The sequence below is a fragment of the Melospiza georgiana genome, chromosome 7 (assembly GCF_028018845.1).
Source record: "Melospiza georgiana isolate bMelGeo1 chromosome 7, bMelGeo1.pri, whole genome shotgun sequence".
In the NCBI taxonomy this organism is placed as follows: domain Eukaryota; kingdom Metazoa; phylum Chordata; class Aves; order Passeriformes; family Passerellidae; genus Melospiza; species Melospiza georgiana.
Genome location: NC_080436.1, coordinates 25266262 through 25291311, shown reverse-complemented (window position 1 = coordinate 25291311; position 25050 = coordinate 25266262). Strand labels below are relative to the sequence as shown.

General features: G+C 56.7%; 1 protein-coding gene across 1 annotated transcript in view; it reads right to left on the bottom strand.

Annotated features, from left to right (window-relative positions):
• Positions 1–24718, bottom strand: part of NHEJ1 (non-homologous end joining factor 1) — a 42231-nt gene extending 17513 nt beyond the window's left edge. The window contains exons 1-5 of the mRNA XM_058028141.1: positions 24618–24718; positions 23798–23983; positions 22748–22957; positions 20057–20195; positions 18527–18585 (exon numbers count right to left, since the gene is read on the bottom strand). Of these exons, the coding sequence (XP_057884124.1) occupies positions 18527–18585; positions 20057–20195; positions 22748–22957; positions 23798–23983 (594 nt within the window). The 5' untranslated portion in view covers positions 24618–24718. The remainder of the gene's footprint in view (positions 1–18526; positions 18586–20056; positions 20196–22747; positions 22958–23797; positions 23984–24617) is intronic.
• Positions 24719–25050: the final 332 nt, after the last annotated feature.

The window sequence follows — 25050 nt, the reverse complement described above, 5'->3', positions numbered from 1 at the left end:
TCTGCCATATTAAAAAAACCCAAAACCTCAGCTTAATCACCCTGCAGCACTGGGACTGGAGAGCTCTGAGAGGAGGGGAAGGGAAGCACAACCGGCTTCCAATTAGAGCCTCATTAGAAAGGAAAGCTGGGGAGCTATTAGAGAGCTGGCCAGGAGTGAGCGGAGCCAGATGCCTGGAGACCCACTGCAGGAGGGGTGTCCTCATCACCCCTGCCCCTTCCCCTCTTCCTCCTCAGTGGGTGCTCTGAGACTCCAAGAGGGACGCGGTCCCAGCTGTGGGCACTTGACCTGAGCAGAAGAAGAGGTTGCTGTAGTTGCATACCTAAAAAGCTGTGATGGAAACCTTGGCCCTCCACACAGTAGAGTTTGGGGATGTTCATGGAGCTGGGCAGGGAACACTAGGGATGGGAGAAAGGGGAACTGGGGCTAGAAGGATATTGCAGCTAGAGAGGGAAAGTGAAACAGGTCTGTGGGCTTCACTGCCTCCTCCCACCCTCAGAGGCACAGAGCCAGGCCAGAGATTGCCCCAGCCTGGAAGTTGCTGTGATACCAGATGCAGCTTCCATTTCTGCCAAAACTGCAGGGGGAAGGTGACAGTCCTGCTGTGAGCACACACCTTCTCCTGCCCTGAAAGCACACCCTGCTGCCTTCCCTCCCACCTTCCCTCCCTGTCCCCTCTGATGTAGACCAGTCCTAGTGCCCAGTGTGCTGCAGCCCCACGATGACAAGTGCAGTGGCTACAGACACTTATCGGAGTGCCAAAGTCCAGGCAGGTCATAGTGAATTCCAGAGCATCGTCACCCACAGCACAGGTTCATCCACAGTATCCATCCCAGCGTGTTTGCTTCATCACTCTGGCTGTAATTGTGCCCACCAGCTCTGCCTGCCTGGGCCAGAGCAGTGGGCATCTCCTTGCCTGCCTGCAGCCTGGCTCCAGGGCTGTCCAGGCAGGAGGCACACTGCCCAGAGCAGCCTTCCCTTCTCATCCCACAGCCTGGGAGCCATCCAACACAAAGTTAATTTCTAACCATGGGTAACCACCAGTGTCCCAGCTGGGATGATTTATCCCCTATCTGCCTGGGTTGGATTTATGAGGCACACATCCCCTAGGCTGTGATAAAGGCCATGTCTGTGCTCCTCCATCCCTGCCTTCCCGTGGCCACTCCGGCCGGACTCGCTGCCCACCCCCCATTTACAAGCCTTTCCCCAGCGTGGAAACCTGACAGCCCACAGAAGAACAGTAAACAGCACAGAAAATAGAACATGCTGGAGGCCAAGGAAAGACATGCTGGCTGGGGAAGCCACAAATGGTTACTGCTTTCAGGATCTGTTCAAGAAAAGAGAGTGGGATGTACCCTGGACTCCCACCAGCCCTCGAAAGGGGAGAGGGGAGCTGCTATTAATAGCTGATCCAGGGCACTGCTCACATGCAGGGCTGGATTGGATGATGCCACAGCCGTGTTTAGGATGGCTGAGCATCAAGGAGCAGTCCTTGAGGCAGTGCTGGGTGGGAGTGGGCATCTGCCCTGCAAATGCAAATTCACACACAGGGTGGAAAATTCCTCATCCCATCAGTCCAGCGCAAGGCCAGGAGAGCTGGGGTCCTGAAGTGAGGCCAAATGCTGCTGTTTGCCCCTGTCAAGCAGCCATAGGTTGTGGGGGTGCTAAGTGCATGCAATCCTGGATGGACTTGTCCAGTCCATCTTCCCCTGCAGACAGTGCTCAACAGCCCAGCACCTAGAGACCATGTCAATGTCATGGTGATGCCTCAGATTTGCACTTCAGGCTGCTCCAGGGTTTGGCCACAGTGAAGATGAAGACACATGCCATCCAACTTCTTTTTAAACAAGATCCAAGGCTTCTTCCCTTGTGCTGGGAACACAATCAGCCCCTGTGCAGTGCTGGGCATTACAGCAGTGCTGGCAGCCTCTGTGGCAGGCCAAAATACGTGCAGAGAGCTGCATGCACCTGGGTGTGTTTTCTGCTCCTCCAGCAGCCAGAAGCCCCTGTGTCAGAGGTCAGATGTTCTGCAGGCACTGCAGCAGCTGCAGTTCAGAGCCTTATGCACTGGTGTCCCTGCCCTGAGAGCTGGGATGGCATCACTCTCTGCACCACAGCCAGGGGCTTCCAGTCCCCACAGCCAGCTGGATGTACAGCCCAACACCAGGCACACAGGCTGGATACTGGCAACCCAGCCACACAGACTGTGGTTCTGAATTCAGAGCAGTCCCTTGCCAGCAGCATCCATCTGGAGAGGGAGCAAAGGGCAGAATGACAGCCCTGGGGTTTGCACATGAGGCTGCAGGCAGCAGGATGGATGAGGCTGCAGGCAGCATCCTGGCTCCCAAGGCTGGCACACCAGCCCCAAGCCATCCCCCAGCCCTCTGCAGCGCTGATAGCGGCAGCCCCGGCAAGGGAGAGAAGAGAGCCTTGTTCTGGGGCCAAGACTAAGGCGATTCAGTGCTCTGCTCCCCTGAGGTTTCTCGGGTGAAACCTGGCTCTGTAATGGCTGTGTCTGTAAAATGTATGGAAATGCCCATAAAACCTGTATCAAATGCCATATGGATATATATGGATATATGGAGAGAACTATGAAATTAGGAGCATGCGGGGAATTGGGGCAGGACGGCTCCCTCTGAGCCGTAAAAACACATAAGTGAAAGGCAGGGGAGGCAGCAGCACTGGGAGCTGCCCAGACAGGCTGGCACAGAAAAGGAGCCAGGGGAAGGGCACCCTGGCTCTCACTGCGCAGCTTTGCTGAGCCCTGAGCCCAAGGGAAGCCTCCAGAACACAGGGACATCTCTGTGGAGCTGCAGGGGACAGACCACTGTGCAGGTCTCAGGAAGCCTTGCCAGAGCTTCCCAGAAGCCCAAGCCCTCACTATGGGCAGAGGCAGGAGACCTGGCTGTGGGGAGACCCTGGCAGTACCCCTGAACTTGGAGGCAGCTTGAGGATGAGCTATCAAAGTGACAAGTGAAAGGCAGCAGAGGGGAAATGGATAAAGGTCTCTTCTTTGGATGACAACAGCCCACAGTGGTGTTGATGTCTGAGAGAACAACTGCTGACCCCAGCTGGAATGAAAGAGCCAGCACTGGATGAGCATGGTTGATGGAGCAGTACCATCACTTCAAGAGCTGAGGTTTAAGTAAAATTTCTGATCTCTCTATCAACAGATTTTGCAGCAAAATCATTAACAAATAGGCAAACAGAGGCCCTTTCTGAGGAGTAAGCAATAAATAATGAGAGGAGGTGTGCTGCAGCCACTGATGCTGTTTGTTCCCCACACTGTGCTGGGCAGCACTCAGCTGGCTCCAGTCCTTGCCCTGCCCCGGCAGGGGCTGGGGAGCTGGGCCCCAGCTCTCTGCTGCTCCCACCAAAACCTTTCACTTCTTGCGGCCTTCCTAAAAGAAAAAACAGGCCAACAACCCCTGAATTTGAAGCCTAACCTCACGCATCTGCCCTGATTCATCTGACCTGAAAAAAGTAAGCATGGAGGGACCTCTGCAGCAGGGAGACCAGGGCAAGACCAGCTGCAGGCACACCCCTGCTCCTAATCCACAAGGGGCTGATGCTGCAGTGATGGGGGAAGCTCCTTGGCTGCATGACAGCCTGCTCAGCTCCTGCTGCACCTCTGACCAGGGTGACAGCACAATGTGGGTACCAGCCCTGCTGCCTTCAGGCACCCCTGTCACAGAGGCTGCAGCCAGGGCGATGCAATGCCAGGGACACAGAGGTGCAGGGCTGTGGATGCGGGATGCAGTGTCTGGGACACAGAGGTGCAGTGCTGTGGATGCAGTATGGGACACAGAGGTGCAGGGCGGTGGATGCAGGATGGGACACAGAGGTGCAGTGCTGTGGATGCAGGATGGGACACAGAGGTGCAGGGCTGTGGATGCAGTATGGGACACAGAGGTGCAGGGCGGTGGATGCAGGATGGGACACAGAGGTGCAGTGCTGTGGATGCAGGATGGGACACAGAGATGCAGGGCTGTGGATGCAGGATGGGACACAGAGGTGCAGTGCTGTGGATGCACTGCAGTGCCAGGACACAGAGATGCTGTGGATGCGGGATGCAGTGCCCGAGGTGCGGAGGTGCCGTGCCGGATCCGCAGCCCCGCCGCCGCCGCCGCCCATCAGGCAGGCGGCGACCGGAACCAGGGCGCCATCTGCCGCGTCCCTGTCACCCACCGCGGCCACATCTCCGCGGCTCCGGCATCCATCCAGTCTGCAGCAGCGTGCCAGTGATGGGGATGCAAATGCCGCCGAGCTGTTCCTCCTTTGGGGTCCAAGCCGCTAGTGCTGGGGCTGGGGGGGCAGTTTGGGCTGTCCCACTAAATAAATAAATAAAATAAATAAAGTGGGGCAGGTGGGGGCCATGCAGGGGAACTTCAGCAGCAAAGCAGCCAGAGGGGGGTGAGAGATGGAGGAGATGGGGGGCACTTGAAATTCTCCTGGCACTCTACTCTGCACCACCAGATGCAGACCCTGCCCAAGGGCTTCCAGAGGCACTGGGCAGCTTTTGTGGGACAAGTTTAGAGGTTTCATCCCTCTTCCCCAATATCCATCAGTGCCTTCGTCCAGCAGCCACAGTTCCCAGCACCACAGAACATGTATCGGCCAAGCACTGCTGCCAGCAGGGACACCACTGGGAAGGATTTTAGGGATGTAAGCCTTTTATCCTGGCAGAGCTCTGCGATGGAGGATTCTGCAGGCCACCTGCATCCCCTTGGTGAGGCTGGCAGGTCCCTGGGCACAGCAGTCCCTGGGCATGGCTCCCGTGCTCGGCCAGTGCAGCGCAAGGTCACACCCAGGCCTGTGAACCCGGGCAGGCACAGGGGGGACCTTCTAGTCACACAATTACTATATTATGTAGCACTAATAAAAAAAAAAAAAAGAGGGGGGGGAGAAAGGGCTTGAAGTTTTCTTAATGCCACATAGTAAAGTATTTATAGAAAGCCAGGCGTGAATGGGCTGCTTACAGGCCACACTCCTCCTCGGCGTCAGGATCTCCAGGAATTATTCTGTGCAGTCACATTGTTGTATTCACCCAGAGATTGAGTTTAATTACAGACACGAGGGTGAACAGGCTGTCAGTGTTCCAGCCTCGCTGGGGAAAGGGCAACTGAGCTCCCTTTAATGAATGTATTATAAAAGACCCAAGGTTGAAATAGAGAGGGAGGGAGGGGGACTCACAGAGGCAGCACTAGGGGCAACAGGGATGGAGGAGAAGGGGCCATGGGGAGATGTGGGGTACCAGGGGAGCCACTGGGGCTCTCTGCACTGGAGAATGGGGCTGGAATGCTGGGGAGAGGTTGGGAACAGCTGGACATTGGGGTGTATGGGGCACATGGAGCTGGAGGCACATAGCCCAGATGTGGCCAGAGCAGCTGGCAGGATGCAGGGCCCCAAGCATCCCCTGCACACAGGATGGCAGATCCTCATGGAGACCCAGAGGAACTTCCCAAAGAAAATGGGGGGAGTGGGGAAGACTCCCAACTTATTACAGAGCAGCATATAAACAGAACAAATAAATATAGAGCCACTTTATTACAAGGCTGCCAACTCTGGTGGCTGACTGATTACAGGGCAGGCTGCTCCAGAGCTACGCAAACCCAGACCTCAATAAAGGCCAGATTGGAGCTGCTTTTCACTCATTGACAACTCTGGCGTGCTCCTGCCATGCTGCTCAGCCCCAGCACACTGCTGGCTGTCCCCACATCCCAGCACGAGGCGAGGGGTAAATAAAAGCTTAAACAAGTAGTGAGTAAGTGATGAGCAGGGGCAGGCAGCATCAGCCTTGCAGTCAGGCACTAAAAATACAGTTTATTTTCCTAAGGAGGCAGCAACTTCTAAAACTGTAGATTTGAACAAAAAAAAAATAAAAGCGAAGAATAAAATGCCATAAGAATTATAGATCCATGGCGGGGGTGGGGGAAAGACCCAAGAACAAGGAAAGAAAAACACAGTGATGAGTAAGATACACACATGACGTATGTAAATACACCGAGACGGAAATGCATAAGCCTCCTGCACACAGAGGCACACGCAAGCACATGCACAGGCACACGTGCAGGGATGGCTCCTGGTGGGGACAGAGCCAGCCCATGCCCTCTCCTCTCCTCTCCTCTCCTCTCCTCTCCTCTCCTCTCCTCTCCTCTCCTCTCCTCTCCTCTCCTCTCCTCTCCTCTCCTCTCCTCTCCTCTCCTCTCCTCTCCTCTCCTCTCCTCTCCTCTCCTCTCCTCTCCTCTCCCCTCCCCAGGGCCGAAGGCATTACCCTCTGCACACACACACAGACACCTTTCCAGGGCCTAGGCTGAAAGGGCACTTTGTCTCTTGCTCCACAGCGCTCTCCAGGCTCCCAAGCCACCACCAGTGAGGTGGTGGCTGCTGTCCCTGGGGACTCCTGCGACCACCTCGGTGCTGAATCCCTGGCGCCTGGCGCAAGCCACGGACCCACAGTGGGGTGGAGGGTGAGGGCACAGCCCCAGCCAGGCCAGGAGCTTGCTGGCCAGCAGCCGAGGCAGCCCCGTGCCCGGGCAGCTGGCCAGAGCACCAGACCCCAGCGTGCCCGCAGGAGATGAGGGAGGGATGGAGACCGGCACGTCTGTGGGGCTGCAGGTCAGGAGGCTTTAAAGGACTTGATTTAGTATTGTCCTACCTGCCCTGAAACGGGTACTTGAGCAAGGGATGGAGGTTGCCTCAGGTCATCGTTGTGCTGAACAGAGCCGTTGTAGCACGGGGCAGGAGAAAGGGGCTGCTTTGGGATGAGCCAGCTCCCCTGGGCACAGCTGGGTGAGACTGCTGTGGCTCTGCACGTGCCCATACACAGCTCTGCCAAGGAGATGATCTCCCACATGTGTGCCCACAGTGATAGATGAACACCACTGTGACCACCCATACCATCAAAGTCCCTAGGGCAGCTTGGCATCACTGCATCCTCCCCAAGGCAAGAGCCTGGGAGAAGGGAAAGCAGGCAGTCCTGGTGCTGGACAGCCTTCCTCGGCAGTTTGCAAGGGTTCTTTCCCTGAAGGCATCACTGTATGCCCCAAGGGACCCCTGCCACCCCCAGCCCTGCACACTGCCCAACCTGCCCCACAGCAAAGCCTGGCCACTGTGCTCTCAGGGAATTTGCATGGGACAAAGCAAAACACAGCAGAGTCGCAAATCTCCTTCCACGCTGCACATGGGATGCCAAGGCACTTGCTATCTCTGCATTTCCTCTGCCCTCACCATCCATCATCAGCTGCAGGGGCAGATCTCCTCCCAGGCATGTGGCACACGGTGAGCCTGGGGCCAGCCAGGGCCATCGTGTGCCCCCACCTCTGTCCCCCCAGCCCGGGAAGCGGAAAACGGATCTCTGCAAAGGGCAGCTCATGCGGAAGCTGTTCGCATCCCGTAGTGCAGGCTTGGCGGGTGAGGAGCAGGGCAGCTCCCAGGTCGCCAGGTTATCGGATGATAACAAGCTAGCACAGCCCAAGCACGCGACTTCCAGCAATGCAAGGCTGTTTCCTTTGTTTTGGGAAAACAAGAGGGGAACGAGACCTTTTCTGGCACGTTCTTGCCCGGCCTGAAGCTGTCCCCCACTTGCACTGGCCTGGAGAGGAGCCGAACCCTCTGCCCGCTCCTGGCCATCCCTCGCCCTTTTTGCCTTTCCCATCTCTGCCAGCAGCAGGGCTGGAGCCCGTGACTTGCCAAGCAGGGCCAGACAGCTTCTCCTTGCATCCCCTACAACCCTGGCTGTGACACGGGCTCACAGCCCCACCAGAGATCCCCTGGTCCTGCCTGCGCAAGTCGATCTCCAAAGCAGCCTGAGAGGGTCAGGATAAGTATGAGGGGGGACAGGACACCCATGCTTTAGGGACCCTACCACACCGGGCTCAGCTCCACACCTCGCCCACCCCAAAGGCAGGGCTGAGCCCTGCACTGGGGCAGGAGAGCAGCGCAGGGTTTGGGCAGCCATGCCCACCTTCCCCTGTATCCCATGGCACCCCCTTCTCTCCAGAGAGCTGTGGGTTTGACGGGGGTGTGGGAGACCCCTCCACCCCTTCCCCAGCAGAGGAGGAGGAGGAAACATAATAAGAAAAATAAAATTTATAAGCGAGGCAGTAATTATAGTGTGGCTACAAAAGGCTGCCTCCTCAGGGCCATCATTATGCGGCTAAATTTAACGCCCTGTGCGGCTGCTCGGGGCGGGGGTGGGGGGAAGCCGCGTCCCGGGGCTCTGAGCATCCACACAGACGCCGGCTCCTGCTACCTTCCCTCCGTGCCGGCCAGGGCAGCACAGCTGAACGGCAGCCAAGAAAGCCATAAAGCGGGTCAGAATTTTTTTAATAGTCTATTTACCAAGATGCTGTTTTTACTGCCGAGGTTTCTCTCGTTTTATCTCTGGCTTTCCCCCGCCTCCCCGCTCTCTCTTCCCCTGACTCCTGAACAGACTGGGCTGTATTTTCTGTTTTAGGTTCCTCTCTCTCACTTGGTCTAAATACTATTTTCAGAACTCTAATTTTATACGGTATGTCCCTTTTTTTTTTCCTCTTTCTCTTTTTTTCTTTTTCTTTTTTTTTTTTTTTTTTTGGTAAATATTTGCCATGACTAAGCCAGGACACATCCCGTTTAAAAGGTTCCCATCCCACAAAACATCAGCCCTTTAATGACATGAATCTCATTAACTCTCCCCATGAAAAGAGGTATAGAAAAGGAGCATCACTCAGCCCCTCTGAGTTCCTGTATCTGCACGGACATATATTTAGCTGTGTGTACTGTACAGTCACAGGAGGGGACAGTCTGGGCACACGCACACCACCTCATTCAGCCAGAGGGACCCAGAGTGGGAGCCCCTGGGACCAGTGGGTTTTGGGATATCCGTCTGTCTAAGACAGGCTTGGGAAGGGCTCTAGGCCCAGTGGAGCCAGAGCTGGACTGCAAGAGCAGGCAGCTGGGCACAGAAGCGCCTCAGAGTCCCTCCAAGCTGGAATTCAGGATCCTCTGAAAGACCTTCTCCAGTGCTGGGGAGCAAGCTGCGTAAAGCCCACCCTTGCAAAGAGCAGCCCTGCCAGAGGGCCCAGCCACTGCCCTCTCCAGGCACTGAGTCCCAATGGCTGGGCTTGGCACTGGATAGCAGATGTTGGCTACATACTTGGAGACTGATGATGAAAAACCAGCACAAAGTCCCAGGAAGGGTACCGGGTCCAAATGCCCAGAGAGGTTTCCTTACTGAGGTGAGAGTCTGTCTAACCAAGTGGCCTCTGCACCAAGCACAGTATCCCCAGGAAGCAAGCAGAGTTCCCAAGGACTCAGGCTATTTCAGCCTTCCTCTCAGCCGAGAAGGAGGCTCTGTCTCTTTCTCTCTCCATCCATAACAGCATCTTCTGCTGGGGAGCCAGTCCATCCACAGTCCCATGCTGGGCGTGGTCATTTCTACTTCAGTATGCTCTTCACTTCTCCAGTATAGCTGTCCCTTCCTTGGTGTACTCTTTCCTTCCTCAGCATGGCCATCCCTTCTTTGGCATTGTCATCCCTTGCTCTGCACAGTCAGCTGTCCCTCAGGATGGCCAGTCTTTCCCATTGCTTCACCAGGAGTCTGATACTGGAGGGAGAAATCCCAGGAGATGCCACAGGCTTGCCCAAATTTCACAGGCTGGGATCTCACTCACAGAGCCTGAAGGACACAGCAGGAGAGGTCTGCAGAAAAGAATTTACTCCCTCTTTCCCAGATGGTCTCTGCATTTTCCCCTCTGATTTCCAGTCCAAGCAGGATACAATGCTATTACTCAGCCTCACTGCATGCTACTGTTTTGGCATCAGGTGAGCACATTAGCACGACCTCCTCGTTGTCCTCTAGAGCTGCTCCCAGCAAACCAGCTGCAAAAAATCTGCAAAGGTACTGCTAAGTCCGCAGCATGGGGCATGGCTGTGCTTATTGCATTCACAGAGAGTGCTCCTCTACATTTTGGGAAGAAAGAAATAGCTCTCAGAAGGGCTGCAGACAGGCAGTGCTGTGCAGAGACCAGTGCTGCTGCAGGCATTGCACTGACTGAGCAACGCAGGCTTCCAACCCATAAATAAACCTGGGGGGATTTCACTTCACTTTATATTGCTTTAAAGGTTTGGTTTCAGCAGCTGAATAGACCCAGCCTTAAATGGTATCACCAGCCCAGATGCCCACAGGTAGCACACCCACACTCCCACGGGTAGGACCCTCTCCCCCTGGCAATGTGGCCACATTTCCAAGTGTTTCCACAACCCAGAGAGCGAGGCATGACTGGAGAGACTCACACCTCCCCGAGTGCATGGCTCCCAGAGCTGGGGCTTTCTGCAGCTGTGCTGAGCCCACGTGCGGGCAGGGCTCCATGTGCTCCGGCTGCACTGAGCCAGGTTCCCCGCTGGCCCCCAGCAGCCAACATTAATTCATTAACAGTCCCATTAACACCCAGCTGTGGTTTCCCCCCAAACTCAGGCAGGGACCCGCTCCCCTGTGAAAGCTGCTGACAGATGAAGTTTCCACCTTCAGCCCTTCTGGAGTTCTGTATAAAAATAAGCAGGGCTTTTTTTCAAAAGGAAAACTATATTTCCCCTATCCGCACGCCTGCGCACACGTGCAGGACTCACAGCAGGAATTTGCTCCAATTTCCCCCACCCACAAACATATCGCCTTTGGCCAGAGACCAAACGTGGGCATTTTCAACCCAAGATATCAGGTTTTTCAGCATCTAGAAGAAAAGAAGCCACCGTGACCCTGAGCTGGGCTAAAAAAGGATGCCTTTTCCTTCCCAAAAAGTGCTGGGAGACCCACGAGTGCTCCCAAGAAGGCCCCATCCAGGATCCATAGCAAGGCAGCTGCCAGCACCTCCTGAAGAACTGGCATGGCCAAACGTCCTGTTTGGGATCTGGTACCAAATTTATATTTTCCCCTTTTCATTGTCATTCCCAGACAGCCATGACCACCAGATGCAGCAGCATCTCGAGGAGATGCCCAGCTCAGCACCTACTTGGGACCTGTTACCCAGCATTTATTTCCTCCTTTCCTATATGATCTCTCCTCAAGAGCTGTGAGCACAAGCTGATGTTCAGGAGACAACCCCTGATGCTCTGGAAGCCCACCTTGTGCCACAGAGGGGTTGATATCCTTGCCTAACATCATCCAGCTCCTGATCAGGCTCTGCAGCCTCTCTTAGCAGCACAGGAGCTGGTTCTCTGGGGCTCTCACTGAGAGGCTGGAGGCCAGGAAGCAGAGATCTCAATCAAATGTAGGCACCATGGGATCAGAGCACTGCTTGGTGCTTGAAGGGCGTGCTACTTTGGGCATGTCACCAACAGGGTGGCTTCAGCTCCCTGGAGAGGACAAAGCGAGTGCCAGCTACGTTCTCAGATGCCTGGTCACTAGCAGAGCACCCTGCATCCCTTTGATCCAGAGGTGTTTGCCTCACTGAGAACCCTCTAACTACTCCTTCCTTTAAATAGCAAAGCTCACAAATGCCCTATATGGCTCCATGTCTATACGTTGTCTATGTATTTGTGTACACACATGCACACAACACACAGAGATTTATTCGTGTTTTCAGAGCGGTTCAGGATACATTCCAGGACGAAATTCCAGCCGGTGCTGGAGCCAAGAACATCAGTGGCCCCGGCATTTGCTGCCCCCTCTGCCTGCGCACACACTAAATACGGAAAGGGAGAGGTATAAATAGAGAGAGAAATACATGAATGGCCCTGTTTCCTCACACAGATACAGAGAGTGCAAAGGTCCGGGCAGAGTGGGAGCAGGCAGACTCAGGAATCCGATGGCTGCATCCCCTGGGGAGCAGAGCAGCCCATTCCCAGGTGCTGCTGTCTGCCCAGATGTCTCAGCTGTTCAGGATCACCTCTGCATGGGCTGGCACAGCTGGAGGAGGCTACAGAGGCTTTGGCCCATGGGATAGGGAGGGATCAGCTTTCAGAAACACCAATAAAAGCTGCCAGCGGATGCCACTGCAGAAGGGATGCAGCTGTGGGTGTGGAGGAAGCTAGTGAAGGGCTCAGGACACACAGGGACATGGTGAAAAAAACTGACATTTCAAGCACAGAAGGGGTGCTGGGAGCTGCAAGGGCAGCACCAGGAGTGCAGGCAGCACTGTTCCCCTGCCCTTGGAAACAGTGGGGATGGCAACACCCCAGTCCAAACCTCATCAGCTGGGGACAGAGCTGCTGCTACATCCTTTGCTAACACAGAGCAGTGCCTTTAGTGCCTCACCAAAGTCTACCTTGCTTTCCTCCCCAAAAGATCCTTTGCTTCCAGGAGCTGCTGCCACATCCTGAGCTGGGACAGGTGGCTGCAAGGCACAGTGGTGAGGGGCAGACCACGCCCCACACCTTCTCCCCTGCCAGCCATCCCTGCATGTCCCCTTTGCCCTCCTCTAGCCCAAACACAGCCACAGAGCCCAGCGTGGTGGGGCTGGGACCCCAGACAGCTCCGTGCTCCCTGCTGCCCCTGGCGCTCCCCAGGGCTGGGCACTGCCTGCAGCTGCAGGGCTGGGAAGGGCCAAGATGTGGGAGCAGAGCTGGGGCTGGTGGCAGGGGGATGGCTGCTCTGCTTTCAGGAGGGGGAAGGGGCTCTCCCCCTTCAATGCTCCCATTTGAGCTGAGGCCTGGCACTGGCTCAAACCACTGCCTGCTGACACGAGATCAATCATCCCCCGAGCTGAGCTGTTCCTCAGCAGCCCTGCACAGCAGTGCCCAAGCACAGGCTGGGGCCTCTCCCGCAGCAGCAGGGTCTGGCCGCTTCTGCCAGAAGATCTGTGACACCCCCCTTGCTGCCTGCAGTGCATGGCACAGCATGGCACAACCTGGCACACCACAGCAGAGTGCGGCACAGCTTTGCATGGTACAGCACAGCATGGCATGGCATGGAGAGGATGAGGAGTACCCTGACTGCAAAGGAGGGCTCTCTACACATGCCAGACCACATATGCCAGACAAGGGCTGTGCAGCACCCCAGGGAGGGTGACTGTGATGGTGCTTGTCCATCCCTCCATCCCCAAACAAACCATGGGGTGATGCTGGGACCAAGCAGACAGCTGCCTGTACCTGGTCCAGGTGCCACCCACTCTCTACAGTGGCACAGCCACAGTCACAGGGGGTTGGGCTGTGAAACCCCCCGAGCCCCAGAAGGAACATCCCCTCAGGGCTCTTGGGACAGCATCCACATCCCTGGCAGAGGCAAGGGCTGGAGCAATCACAGCCAGCCTAGCCCTGGTCCAGCAGCCAGGGACTCACTGCTTGCCCGTGGTCTGGGCACTTTGGGGTAGACTGCTGCTCTGGGGTGCCTGTGCCAAGTCTGGTTTTAGCAGCATGTAGCTCCACTGACTCACTGCTTGTGCAAGCAGCCTGTGGCTGCCAGTGGCAGCCCCGAAAGTGCATCCTGGCTGGGTGCCCCTCACCTGCTGGGGCCTCAGCAAATAAATAAATAACACCGCAGCACCGACCACCATGGGCCTCTATGGCAAACACTGCAGGGGGCTGTGCCCAGCTGGTGGTCAGCACCCACACTGTGATAACCACCAGTGCATCTCCCCAGGTGCACCACTGTGGACACTATTTGTGTCCCCTGTCCCCTATCCTCTCCAGGCAGCAGATGAGGCACTGTGCCCCTTGTTCCTATCAGTAGCAGCATGCACACTCCTAGTGCTGTTCTCACACTCCTGCTCTGGTACCTGTGCTCACACTGAGTACAAGCAGCCCTCGCTCCATTCCTGCTGCAGCAGTGTGCAGCTCCCTGAGACCACGTGTGTGCAGGGCAGTGTGTATCCCACTCTGCTCAGCACAGCCATGGCCCACTGCATTTCCAGTGTGCAACTCAGACCCCAGGGCAGTGATGGGATGATGTGACCAAAGCTTGCTCAGGAATGAAGCAAGGACCACCCAGATGGCCCCAGTCCAGGTGAAGACGCCATTACCCATGGGGCTCACCGCACAAATGCTTGGCAGCACACAAGAGCTTGCTCTGCTCGTCCAAGCTGCCCCACAAGCCACCCCAATGCTGCCACCTCTGCCCTGAGCCAACCTGCTCAGGGCTGTGCAAATTTTGCACTGTTTAGCCCTGCCAGCAGCAGCACTGTGGCCACAGCTGCTTCCCCAGCCCCATGCCAAGGGCCCCAGCCCAGCAGAGCACCCCCAGCACGTTCTCCCAAGCCCTGCACCCTGTGTGCACGCAGTCCATGTCACACACATGCCATCGCCCCAGTCTGGCCCAGTCACAGCTGCAAAGACGCAGCCACCTTGCGCTAATTACAAACATCCCTCGTCTGAAGGAGCCCAAGGGCTGCTTCCTCTGCACTGCCCTGAGCTGCCGTGGGTTTCAGGGATGCCGTCCCCACCCTGCAAAGCACACAGGCCACCACTGCCTTCGTCCTCGGCCAGACCGGGGCCACTCCGCTACCCAGGGCTTATTTTTGCTTCCTGTTAAAAAGCAGAGAGCGGCTGCTGGAGGCAGGCAGCGAGCGGCAGCCAGGTACCGGCGTTGGCAATGCCCTGTGGCCGCTGCAGAGCACATCCCGGCCACCCTCCACCTGCCCCGCTGGCCTGTGTCCCCAGCCGGGAGGGGGCCGGTGCCTGGCCCGGGTGGCTGGCCCGGCTCCCAGCCCGGGTGGGAAACAATGCGAGGGATGCTGACCCCGGCCGCCCTGACGTCAGCCAGCAGCGCTGCCGGCACCCCCGCCAGCCCCGGCCCCGGGGCTCCCGCTCGCCCTCGGCCGGGGCCGCGCTGGAAGCTGCCTGTTTGTTTATCTTCCTCTGCAGCGTTGCTTGTTTTGATGGTACATCCTCCTCCTCCTCGCCGCGCCCCGGGGTCGAGCCGTGAACCCGCCGCGTCCTGTTTGCCGAGGTCCCGCGCTCCGCTTGCGGAGGTGCGGAGCAGCCGCCCCCGGCCAGTTACAGCAGATAAAAATACACAGGGCAGAGCATCCTGGGGCACGGGGGCTATATTTGCACGGATGGCATCCGTGAGCCTGTCCTCGGTGTACCTGGGCCTGCCCTCCTCAGAGCAGGGGCACGGCGCTGCAGGAACCTGCTCACCCTTCTCCCTCTCAGTCGGAGTGCAGACTCTGGAACAAGCTGTGTCATGAAACGCTGGCCGTAGCCAAGCTGGAGCAGGCCCTCAAAACCCATGGGTGGCCACCCCACCCTGCCCTGTGGGGCCATTTCTGTAACCCAGAGGGACACCAGGGGACAAATACCCCCAGCCTGCTGGGTCCTAGACTGCTGGGAACGGTGCTGGGGAAGCCCTGAAGCACTGAGCCCTCTCCAGCCGCCTTCTCCTTCCCCTAACGGTGTGAACCCCTGGGCTTGCCAATAAAAGCCACCAGCTTTGCCTCGGCTTCTGCACAGCCACTGCTCCTTCCAGCTCTGCTCGAGCCCAGGCAGCTGCTCAGCAGTGAACCCTTGCCAAAAACTGTGTGTGTGAAAGCATCATTTCCTAAATGTATAAATATTACCAGGGCTTTGCTGGAAAACTCCCCATGGTTAGTTAAAATGCCCTGGACAGCCAAGCGCACACAAGCCCAGAGAAAGGGCATGCCTAAGCCGAGAGGCTCTGCAGCTCTGCCCTGGGGGACTGACAGGTCCTTTCCTCTCCATGCGGGATACAGCAAATATCTGGGAAGTGAGTAAAGCTGTGGAGCACCTGCTCACATCCAGCCCTGTACCACATCATCACAATCCCTTTCCAGCCCAGAGGTGCTTACCACAACCAAACATCCACAACCTGCAGCCCCATTTCACAGATGGAGATACTGGAAGGACCAATAGATCTCTCTTCTTGACCTCCTGTTCACTGATGTTCTACAAGACCAAACCCAGCAACTTGGTTTTCTTCCAGGCAGGCTCCCAGCCCACTTTTGGAGACATTAAGAGATGGAGGATCAACCACTGCCCTTGGGAGCATGCCATGATCACTGGCAGGAGCAAACCCAAGCGCCTCCATTCTAACTTGAAATTCCCTGGCTCTATGTCCCAGTGCCTGGCTTGTGCTCCAGTGCTCTCCGAAGGATTAAAGAGCCCTTCCCCAACCAGCCTTTTCTCCTCTTAAAGACCCACACACACTACAATCAAGGCACTCTCAATTTTCTCCCTGATAAGCTAGACAGTGCTCTTCCCTTCCAAACCCCCCAATGCCAGGCTCTCTCCCCAGTGCTCAGTTCATTCCTGTGACTCTGTGCTGATTGTCCAGCATCTTTTGGAAACCTACACATGGGAGCTGCTCACTGCATTCCCAGCTCCCCACAGCATGTCCTGAGGGACCCCAGCTCCCTGTGCTGCTCCTTTTAGGAGTGACAAACAGAGTGTTAAATTGCCTGGAGGCTCTGAAGTAACTGCACAGAGACAATGAGGTCCCCCAGACCACCTTTCTGCTGCAAAATGAGAGGAGAGACTGGGGTGAAGAGCTGAAAAGCCGTTTTTGGTGTTTCTCACTAACACAAGACCTAGGAGGCATCAGGAGGAACCACGGGGTACCACATTCAAACCAAAGGCAGCAGCTGTTTGCATCTCACAGCTCATTGCTGCAGGATGGCATCACCAGTGGGTTTATAAAGAATGGGATGAATGCAGAGAGGACACACACCCTCCCAGCAGACCAAAGCACAACTGCATCCTTCCACCAGCCTCTCCCCTCCAGCCAGGGCTCAGACCTGGCTACCAGAGGACGCAGAGGGGCAGCGTCTCCCAGAGCTTTCCATTCCCTATCTGGCTCCAAGACACTACTCTGGACTGTTCTCAGGACACACAGCACCAACCACCATCCCATCTTTTCAGTCTGTGCCAGATGTGCTCCACACCAGCTGCTTTTGCCAGCCTCTGCCTCACTCCCCTCCTGCCCACTCTGCACCCTCCCCCATGGCCCAGACCCGACCAGCTCTTGGAGGACTCTGAATTTCAAGCCTGATGTTCATCTTTAGCAGATGTTGTTCAGATGACTCTTCTACAAAGACACTTCACCATCCCCCTATCCTGGCACATCTGCCTGCACCCTTCCAGCGACAGCACTGAAACATTTACTGACTGCTTCTGCCATGTCTGGTCCAGTATAAATCATTTTACCACCTCTGTCTACTAATAAGCTTATCCTATTGCTGGGAGCTTGGGGTTTTCCCCTGCTACACCAAATAAATGCCGTTCCTTCTGTTCATCGCCATGATTTTTCCCTGATGTCTTTAGCTTCTGTTACCCATTTTCTACACTTCATAATTTCTAATTTATATTGATTGCTATCTACTCCCGCTCTCCCATTTGTTATAAACTGCTCTTTTATTCCTAATTGCTGCCTTCACTTTGCTGCTGAACCAGAACGGGCTCTGGGCCAGCGCTGCCCTCTTTCTTGATTGTGGAATTGTGGCTTTTTGTGGCTTCTGAAATTCTTCTGAAAGAGCTCACCATTTTCATTCACATTTTTCTATCTAAATGTTTCCTCTGAGCTGATTTCACTCATAATTTCCCCCCCTGCTTTGGGAAATTTGCTCTTTCAAGGCATGAAGGATATAAATTACTGCTTAGGAATGTCCTTTCTGTGCCCAGGGTGAATGTAATCTGGTCATGATCACTGGTCCCTAGGCAACCTTCAAGTTGCAGTCCAGCAGTGGATTCATCTCTATCCTTCATAATCCAGGGGAAAGCTGCCTGCACTGGATGCAATGCCTCGCATATAAAAGAGGGATCATCTCTAATTTTTAGAAACTCTGCAGATCATCTATTGTTGGCTGCAAAAGATCATCAGCTTATCTCATAAAGCACCATCCTCCCAAAGCCTGTGTGATACCACTGGCACCCTGGCTGAACTACCCCAGCAGGTACCACTGCCCCATTCCTGTGCCATCACAGTGAGCACAGGAACACTCAGAAATGTCCAAAGTCCTTTTGCATAATGGGCATCACACATTTCTGACCCTGACACATCAATCTGAATCATTTCAGTGCTTCTGTGATGATTTCCAGTAATGCAAAAGGATCAAAGACTCTCTCCTTCCAGTCCCAGTTTCTCCAAAGCACACATCTGATTTTAGAGCTGAGTGTGCCAAGGGGACAGTGATAGGCAGAGTATGGATAACATGCTGAAAAGCTCTTGTCTCCAAAATGTGTCACTGCAAAATCACCTCTAAAAGCAACAGGTGAACTAAAAAGAGATGGCTTCTCCTCATTCACCTGATCCCTGCCTGCCATCAGCAGCAGTGTTTGGGCCCAGAGTGAGTCTGGGAGGCAGGTGAATATGGTGAATATGCCCCAGTGAGGGCACACTCCTGTGAAGCACCTCTGGCAGCTCCCAACAACCAGGCAGTTCCCATCCAGCCATGTCAGGCCTGTTCCCAGCTCTGCTAGCCCCAGAGGTGAGGTGCAAGGACACACAGAGGGCTGTGGGAGAGCCAGAGGGCATCACCCCTCTTTGGGCAAGTCTAGCTGTCCCCATCAGTGCTCCCATGCAGCCTGGCACATCTCACACTGCAGCTGCTGATGAAACCACCCCTTGGGCAAAGGAGAGAGGACTTGCACCGTTCCTTACCTCAGCCACGAAGTTCTGCTGGAAGGCCTCCTCCCGGAAGGGCTCTGTCCGCAGGCGGTCTGCAAGGGAGACACGGGTCAGCCTGGGCAGCTTGGGCCACACCTCCCAGCCCAGCTGCCCCTTTATCTGACCATGGGGTGAGCATGCTGCAGGGGAAAAGCTCCAGCACGCTCTTCCCAGAATCAGCAGGAAACACCAGCAGGCCTCTTGGGCTAGGGACGTATAATTTGGCTAGCAGAAGATGCAAGGACCACAAGGAAGTTGGAAAATCATGGTTGAGCCTGCTGATGCACACAGCAGCCAGGCAGAGCCAATAGTCCATCCACACCTGTCCCAGCACTTCTGCACTGAGGAGTAGGGAACAGTGGCAGGATATGCTCAACATCATTCCCAGACCTTCCAGCTGGAACAAGCTGAGTCTGTGGGACAGGGCACTGCTTGTCCAGCTGCTCATCTGAAGGGGTGAGCCAGCCTGTGTCCTTCTCTTGCAGGACAGGGACAAACCCCCGTTATATTCCGTTATATTCTGCTCTGCACCTTGTCCAAAACACTAGTTTTTGCACATTGTTGCTAAGATGTGGTCTGGAGAAGCAGCTGGCTGGATTTGCTCAGCCATAGGGTGCAATGCTTCCCCCAGCTTTCTGCCCTGCACCAAGTAAGGGACAAGAGAGGCCAGCTGCTCACCAGCATCAGTGCCTGGACCCAAGACAGGTTGTCCAGGCTGGTCCAAGCCCTGCAGAGATTGCATGCAGCAGGACAGAGGGAAGTGCAGCTGGCCAATGCAGCTCTAGTGCACCTACAGGGCAAATACAGGCTCCTGTGGTGGGGCTCGAGTCATGGGACAGGGTCTGGACCACAATATCTTCCTGGATGTGATACACAAGCCCAGGCTGACCCCCATGAGTCTCTGCATGCCCAGGGCACCATGCTCCTGCAGAAGCGCAAGTATCACCTGTGACAGCAGGACAAAGCAGGGCAGTAGCAAGGGATGACCAAAAAACAGCACCCAGCCAACCTCCATAGGTGGGGAACAAACCGCCCCCCAAGGGGCTCCCCCTGCCCCATGTCCTGCCCAGGGGGGCTCCTGTGTGCCCATCACCCCGATGGCAAAGCGGGCTGGGCACTGGAGGGGGGCCCATGAGCTCGGCTGCACTTCCCACATCTGGGAGAGCCCCGAGCCCCTGGGTGCTGTCCAAGCACTCAGTGAGCTACTGCCCTTGGGAAGGGAGCCTGGCACCACGGCAGGGCCAGCCCTTGAGGCTTCCCCCCTGGCTCCTGGGGACCAGCCAGGTGCCCTCAGAGTACTGGAGAGCCCCTTGGCCACTCCCTAACTCCTACAGCTATCAGTCAAGGGCTGCTCCTCCCCCAGCTCACCCCAGAGGCTGCTCCCAGCCTTCTGGCTACTGCTGTGCTGCTGGCTCAGCTAAACATGAAACACAAGCCAGGCTGGGTAACAGCCAGAGGGAGCAAAGCACGCCAGCCCAGTGCTGGGGAGGACACTTGCTCCCTGCCCCAGGCATCCCTCCTCACCTCTGCTGAGAGTGGCCCCGCTCTCCCTGTAATCTTCAATCTCAGCATCCTTCTGGAGCAGCAGGGAAATCAGCTCTTGCACCTGGCACTGCAGAGCCAGGTTCATCTGGATCAGGGGCCGCACGAGGTGACGGGACACCTGCAACGGAGGAGAGGTGCTCTAGGAAAGGTCTGGGTCCAGGAAGGCACACAGCTGTCCACAGAGTGGTCAGAGCAGGGCACCCAGCAAGGTCCTAGCAAGAGCTGCAGCCCAGGTCACACAGGGCTCCACAAAATACCCCACATCTCACCCACATCCAATGGGAAATGGTTAAAAGATGTGAGCTGGGAGAAGGCAGGCCAGATGCTGTGGGACACATCCCTCCATCCCAGCCCCATCCTTTCACAGCTGAGGCTGCAGCAGGGGTGAGCTTAGGTGGGAGAGCAGGGATAGGCAATGCTCCACCCACTACCTGGAGTCCAGCAGGAAACAGGAGCCCCCCATGTGCCACCCAGACCCTCCCCATGGCTCTGCACTCCTCATGGCATGTTCCTATGCAGGAAACAGGCATGGCTGGGTGAAAAACCAGAAAGACACAAGGTGTCAAACTGTGGCTTGATGAACAGGAGAGGCACTCCCAGGGAAGTAAGATGAAAAGCAAAAGAATCTCAACAGGCAGGACTCATGCATGCTCTCCATTGCAGCCTCCATTGCAGTATGCCCTCTAAGCTTACACCACACAAGCCCCACGCAGAGCCCTGGGCATGTCCTCTGTCTCAGAGCCCAGTTGGGCCATCCTGGCGCAGCAGGCACACAAAGCAGCCTCTCCCCTATCACCTCCTTCAGTCCCTGTAAGGGTATTTGAGATCCCCCAACCTATGGTGCCCCTTGTTTCTGTGGCCAGGCTGAGTCCATGGGTGAGAGGACAGCAAACTCAGCATTGCTCCTGAAGCATTCTCACTCCTATGGCAAGCCCACAGTGGGCTCTGTGCTTTGCCCACCCCCAGATATGAGCCCAGAGGTGATGGCCATCAGCCACTGGAGCACTTGGAGTGCACCACCTGTAGCAGAGGTGGGATAGACCAAGCCAGGTAGGCTCTATGCCCTCCTCAAGCCCCTGGCTGGGGCAGAGTTGATCCTCATCACCGCATCCCCACCAGCCACACTCAGCACCCCATCTGCTTCCCACCTCCGTGGAGTCTTGCAGAGACCCAGTGTGTGTCCAAGATAGAGGAGCAGCCAGGAACAGGGGCTTTGCACCTCCTCAGCTCAGCCTCTGTGCATCTTGCCCGAGGAAGGGCATCAAGCCCCGGGGCAAGCCAAGCCAGGACCCCGATTACCTCTTCAACCCTGACGGTGAGAGCAGCCCCGGCAGCAGCTGGGGAACCCGCCTGTCGCCCCGCCATGCCCAAGCACAGCCGTTCGGGGGCAGAGGATCCGCGGCCGGCAGCGGGAGCAGGGCTGCGGGGCTGCGGGGCTGCGGGGCTCCGGGGCTGCGGGGCTCCAGGGCTGCGGGGCGCTGCCTCCCGTCAGCCAAGCGGGGCTCCGGGGCTCCGGGGCTGCGGGGCGCTGCCTCCCGCCGGCACTGGGAGCGGGGCTGCGGGGCTGCGGGGCTCTGGGGCTGCGGGGCGCTGCCTCCCGCCGGCTCGGGGCCGCAGTGCCGTGCCGGGCCCGGGGCTCGGGCGGGCGGTTCGCGGGCGCCGGGCGCCCTCTTGTGCGCGCAGGGCCGCAGGGCCCGGGGGAGCCCCACCTGCAGGGCCCGCAGGGGCTGCCTGTGCAAACGCAACGTGCCCGTGTAGGAGCAAACCTTTAAAAGCTGGGAGAATCCGCTCTAATTCCGCCCGTCGTGACAGACCAGCTGCGGGCCATCTGGGGGTACCCGCTGCTCTCTGCCCAGCTTCAAGGCTTGCTCCTAAAGAAAACAGCATCACTCTGCTCTACGGAGTGCTAGTAGGGCATCACCCCACACTGGACATAGGATTATCTAAAGGTTTGCTTTGGAACGGATTTTTGATGTAACTCACTAGATCAGGTAGACAGCTCCATCCAGCCTGGTCTTGAACACTTTCAGGAATAGAACATCCATAACTTCTCTGGGCAACCTGCTCCAGTGCCTCATCACCCTCATAATGAAGATTTTTTTTCTCTAGTAGCAAATCCAAATTTCTCCTCTTATAGTTGAAAAACATTTCCCCTTGTCCTATCACTATCTGCTCATGCAAAAAGCTGTTCTGCCTCTTTTTAATAAGCCCTTTTCAAGTACTGGAAGGCTTTAATGAGGTCTCTCCAGAGCCTTCTCTTCTCCATGCCAAACAATCCCATCTCTTGCAACCTGTCTTGTCTTTGTAGGAGAAGAGCTCCAGCCCTCTTACCATCTTTGTAGCTCTCCTCTGGATCCCCTCTAACACATCAATGTTTTTCTTGTGTCAAGCACCCCATATTTGAATGCAGAACTCTAGATGAGCTCTCACAAGGACATTTCACTAATGCCCCAGCAGCAACATTTGCTGGGACATCCCTGTGTAACTGCATGGCACAAACCAAAGCCTCAATGGGGAGAAATGGGGACAGTAACCCTTGGGAGAGGCAGAAGGTAACCTACAGTCACCAGCCTGGCTCAAGACTACTCAAAAGCCTCTAAGGAGAGGCCTAAGGAGATAATCCTTAATTTTGGCCACTCCCCTCCCTGAAGTCCCTGCAGCTTTGCTCACCATGTCCAGGGGAGCCGGGCAGCAGTGGAAGTCCCAGTAGAAGGGCAGTCCTGACAGCTCGCTCTTCACGTGCAGCCTGAGGCCACTGGGAGAGCGGTGGCAGGAGAAGGCAGTGGTGGCACCTGGCTGCCCTGCCAGCAAGGGGCACATCAAGCTGCACAAGTGGTTCAGGAAGGAGGACACGTGGACAGTCAGCCGCTTGTTCAGCTCCTGGGAAAAGGCAAGGTTAGGGGGTGTAGCACTGGGGAAAAACCAGCAGAAATCCCAGCACCAAAGGAGTCAAACTACTGCATGTTCCAGTGCAAAAAGCCATCCCTGGGTCTTGGCTTCCAGCTGACATGACATTCCTCACTGATTCTCCCAAGCCAGCCATGTTGGGAAGACTCTCCTATCCTGCCAGTCCAGAATGGGCAGGGTGCAGCAGTCTGCTCTAGCACATCTGTTCTGCATGCCACCACAAGCACCACAGCCTGGCTGAGAGCCCACAGCAGGACAATCTGCCAGAGTTGGGGATGGCTGCAGCCATCTGCCCATCCCTGCTGCCACCAGCATTATGTGACACAGGGACATGCCACTCCAATGGCACATGAGGGCCTGGGCACATGGGCTGAGCAGATGAGGCACAGCTCCATGCATTTTTGGGGGCCAAGCTGACAGGATGCCCCACGAGAGACTAGCTATGAATGTGAACAGAATCTCTCTGTCATGAGTAGAAGGCAGCCTTGTTTCCAGCTCCTCTTTAGTACATTGACCCTGGGGAAACCAGCTGCCCATCCAGCCCACAAGTGAAGAGACTGTGCCAGCCTCTGTATGCAGACCCACCTGGCTGCCCCAGGCATGCTGAACAGAGTGGCCCACTCTCCCAGGAGAAGGGTGTTTGGCCAAGGGGGGTGACAGGGCTTGGGCAGAGCCGCACTGGGACTCCCCAGGTTGGGCATTTGCACCCGAGCCCAGTCAGACCCAGCAGCCATTGTGTCACCAAGCAATTTATGCGGGAATGTCAGCTGCTGGGAGGAGAAAAAGAGGCCCTTGGCCTCTCCAGATACTCACCTTGGACCTTTGTCCCACAGCCTCGGCGTCTGCCCTCTCGTACCAGACACAGCTGAGGTCAGAGATCAGCAGGATATAGCCGGTATCCCTGAAGCACACTTTGGCAAGAAAACTGGACTCACCAAAGCGAACAGAAGCCCAGGGCTGGGTCAGGAGGCTGCTTTCCAGCTCCTCGGAGCTCTCCATCTGCAAAAGAGCAACCAGATCTCTGCCTCAACCCCCGCCCAGGCACACCTGGTCCCTGGGGCGGCCTCAAGGGACGGGCAGTCCCAGCTGGCCCATTTGTGACCCGACAGCACAGAAGTGAGGATACTCAGCCAGCTCTGGTCACACATGCAAGCAGCAGAGCTGGGCCGTGTGTTTTGGGGGCTTGCTGCAGGGCACGTCCTGCCGCAGCTCACAAGAAGCACCCCAGACGCTCCAGCAGGCGCACGGCAGTGGAACTGCCGCCTCCCCGGGCTATCCGCTGCTTGCTGGATCTAACATGCCAAGACCTCTATGCCCAAATGAGCAGTGAGGCTGCCCCACCGGCACCGGGCGGGGAGCTGGGCGCTGCACCCTCCTCCTGCTGGGGCATCCCATCCCTGCGCTCCAGGCGAGCCCTGCCGGCACGGACACCGGCACGGACACCGGCACGGACACCGGCACGGACACCGGCACGGACACCGGCACGGACACCGGCACGGACACCGGCACGGTGCCGGCAGCCACTGCCGCTTCCCGCTCCTCCCTGGCACGGGCTCCACGCTCCCAAAGCACTCGGGAACCCAGCGATCGCGGCTGCCCGCGGGCCTCGGGCTCTGCGGAGCCGCAGCATTACCCGGGGGCAGGAGGAGCCGGCGGCCGGGGGATGCAGAGCCTCGGGCTCTTTTTCCAAAACTCCTCGGGCTTGGAGCGGCGCCGGGCCGGAGGCAGGGCGGACTACAGCTCCCGGCATGCTGCTCTCTTCCGCGGCGTGCGGGGCCGGGGCACGCCGGGATGTGCGCTCCCTGCGCTCCGAGAATGGCCGTCCCTTCCCCGCAGCCTGGTGTTCCCCTGCCTGCTCATAAGGACAGCGAGCCGAGCTGGATGTCCCTCTAGAGCGGCCGCGGCTGCCGAAGGGAGTGCCACGGCCGAGATGCTGATGGGGATCGAAATGCTTTAGGACTTTTATCTGCGCTTGCGTGTGCTGCGAAATGTCCTGGCACTAGTGCCCAGCTGGGTACAGCGCCCTGTGCGGCCGGAGAAGCAGCTGGGGCTGCTCCTGTTCCTTG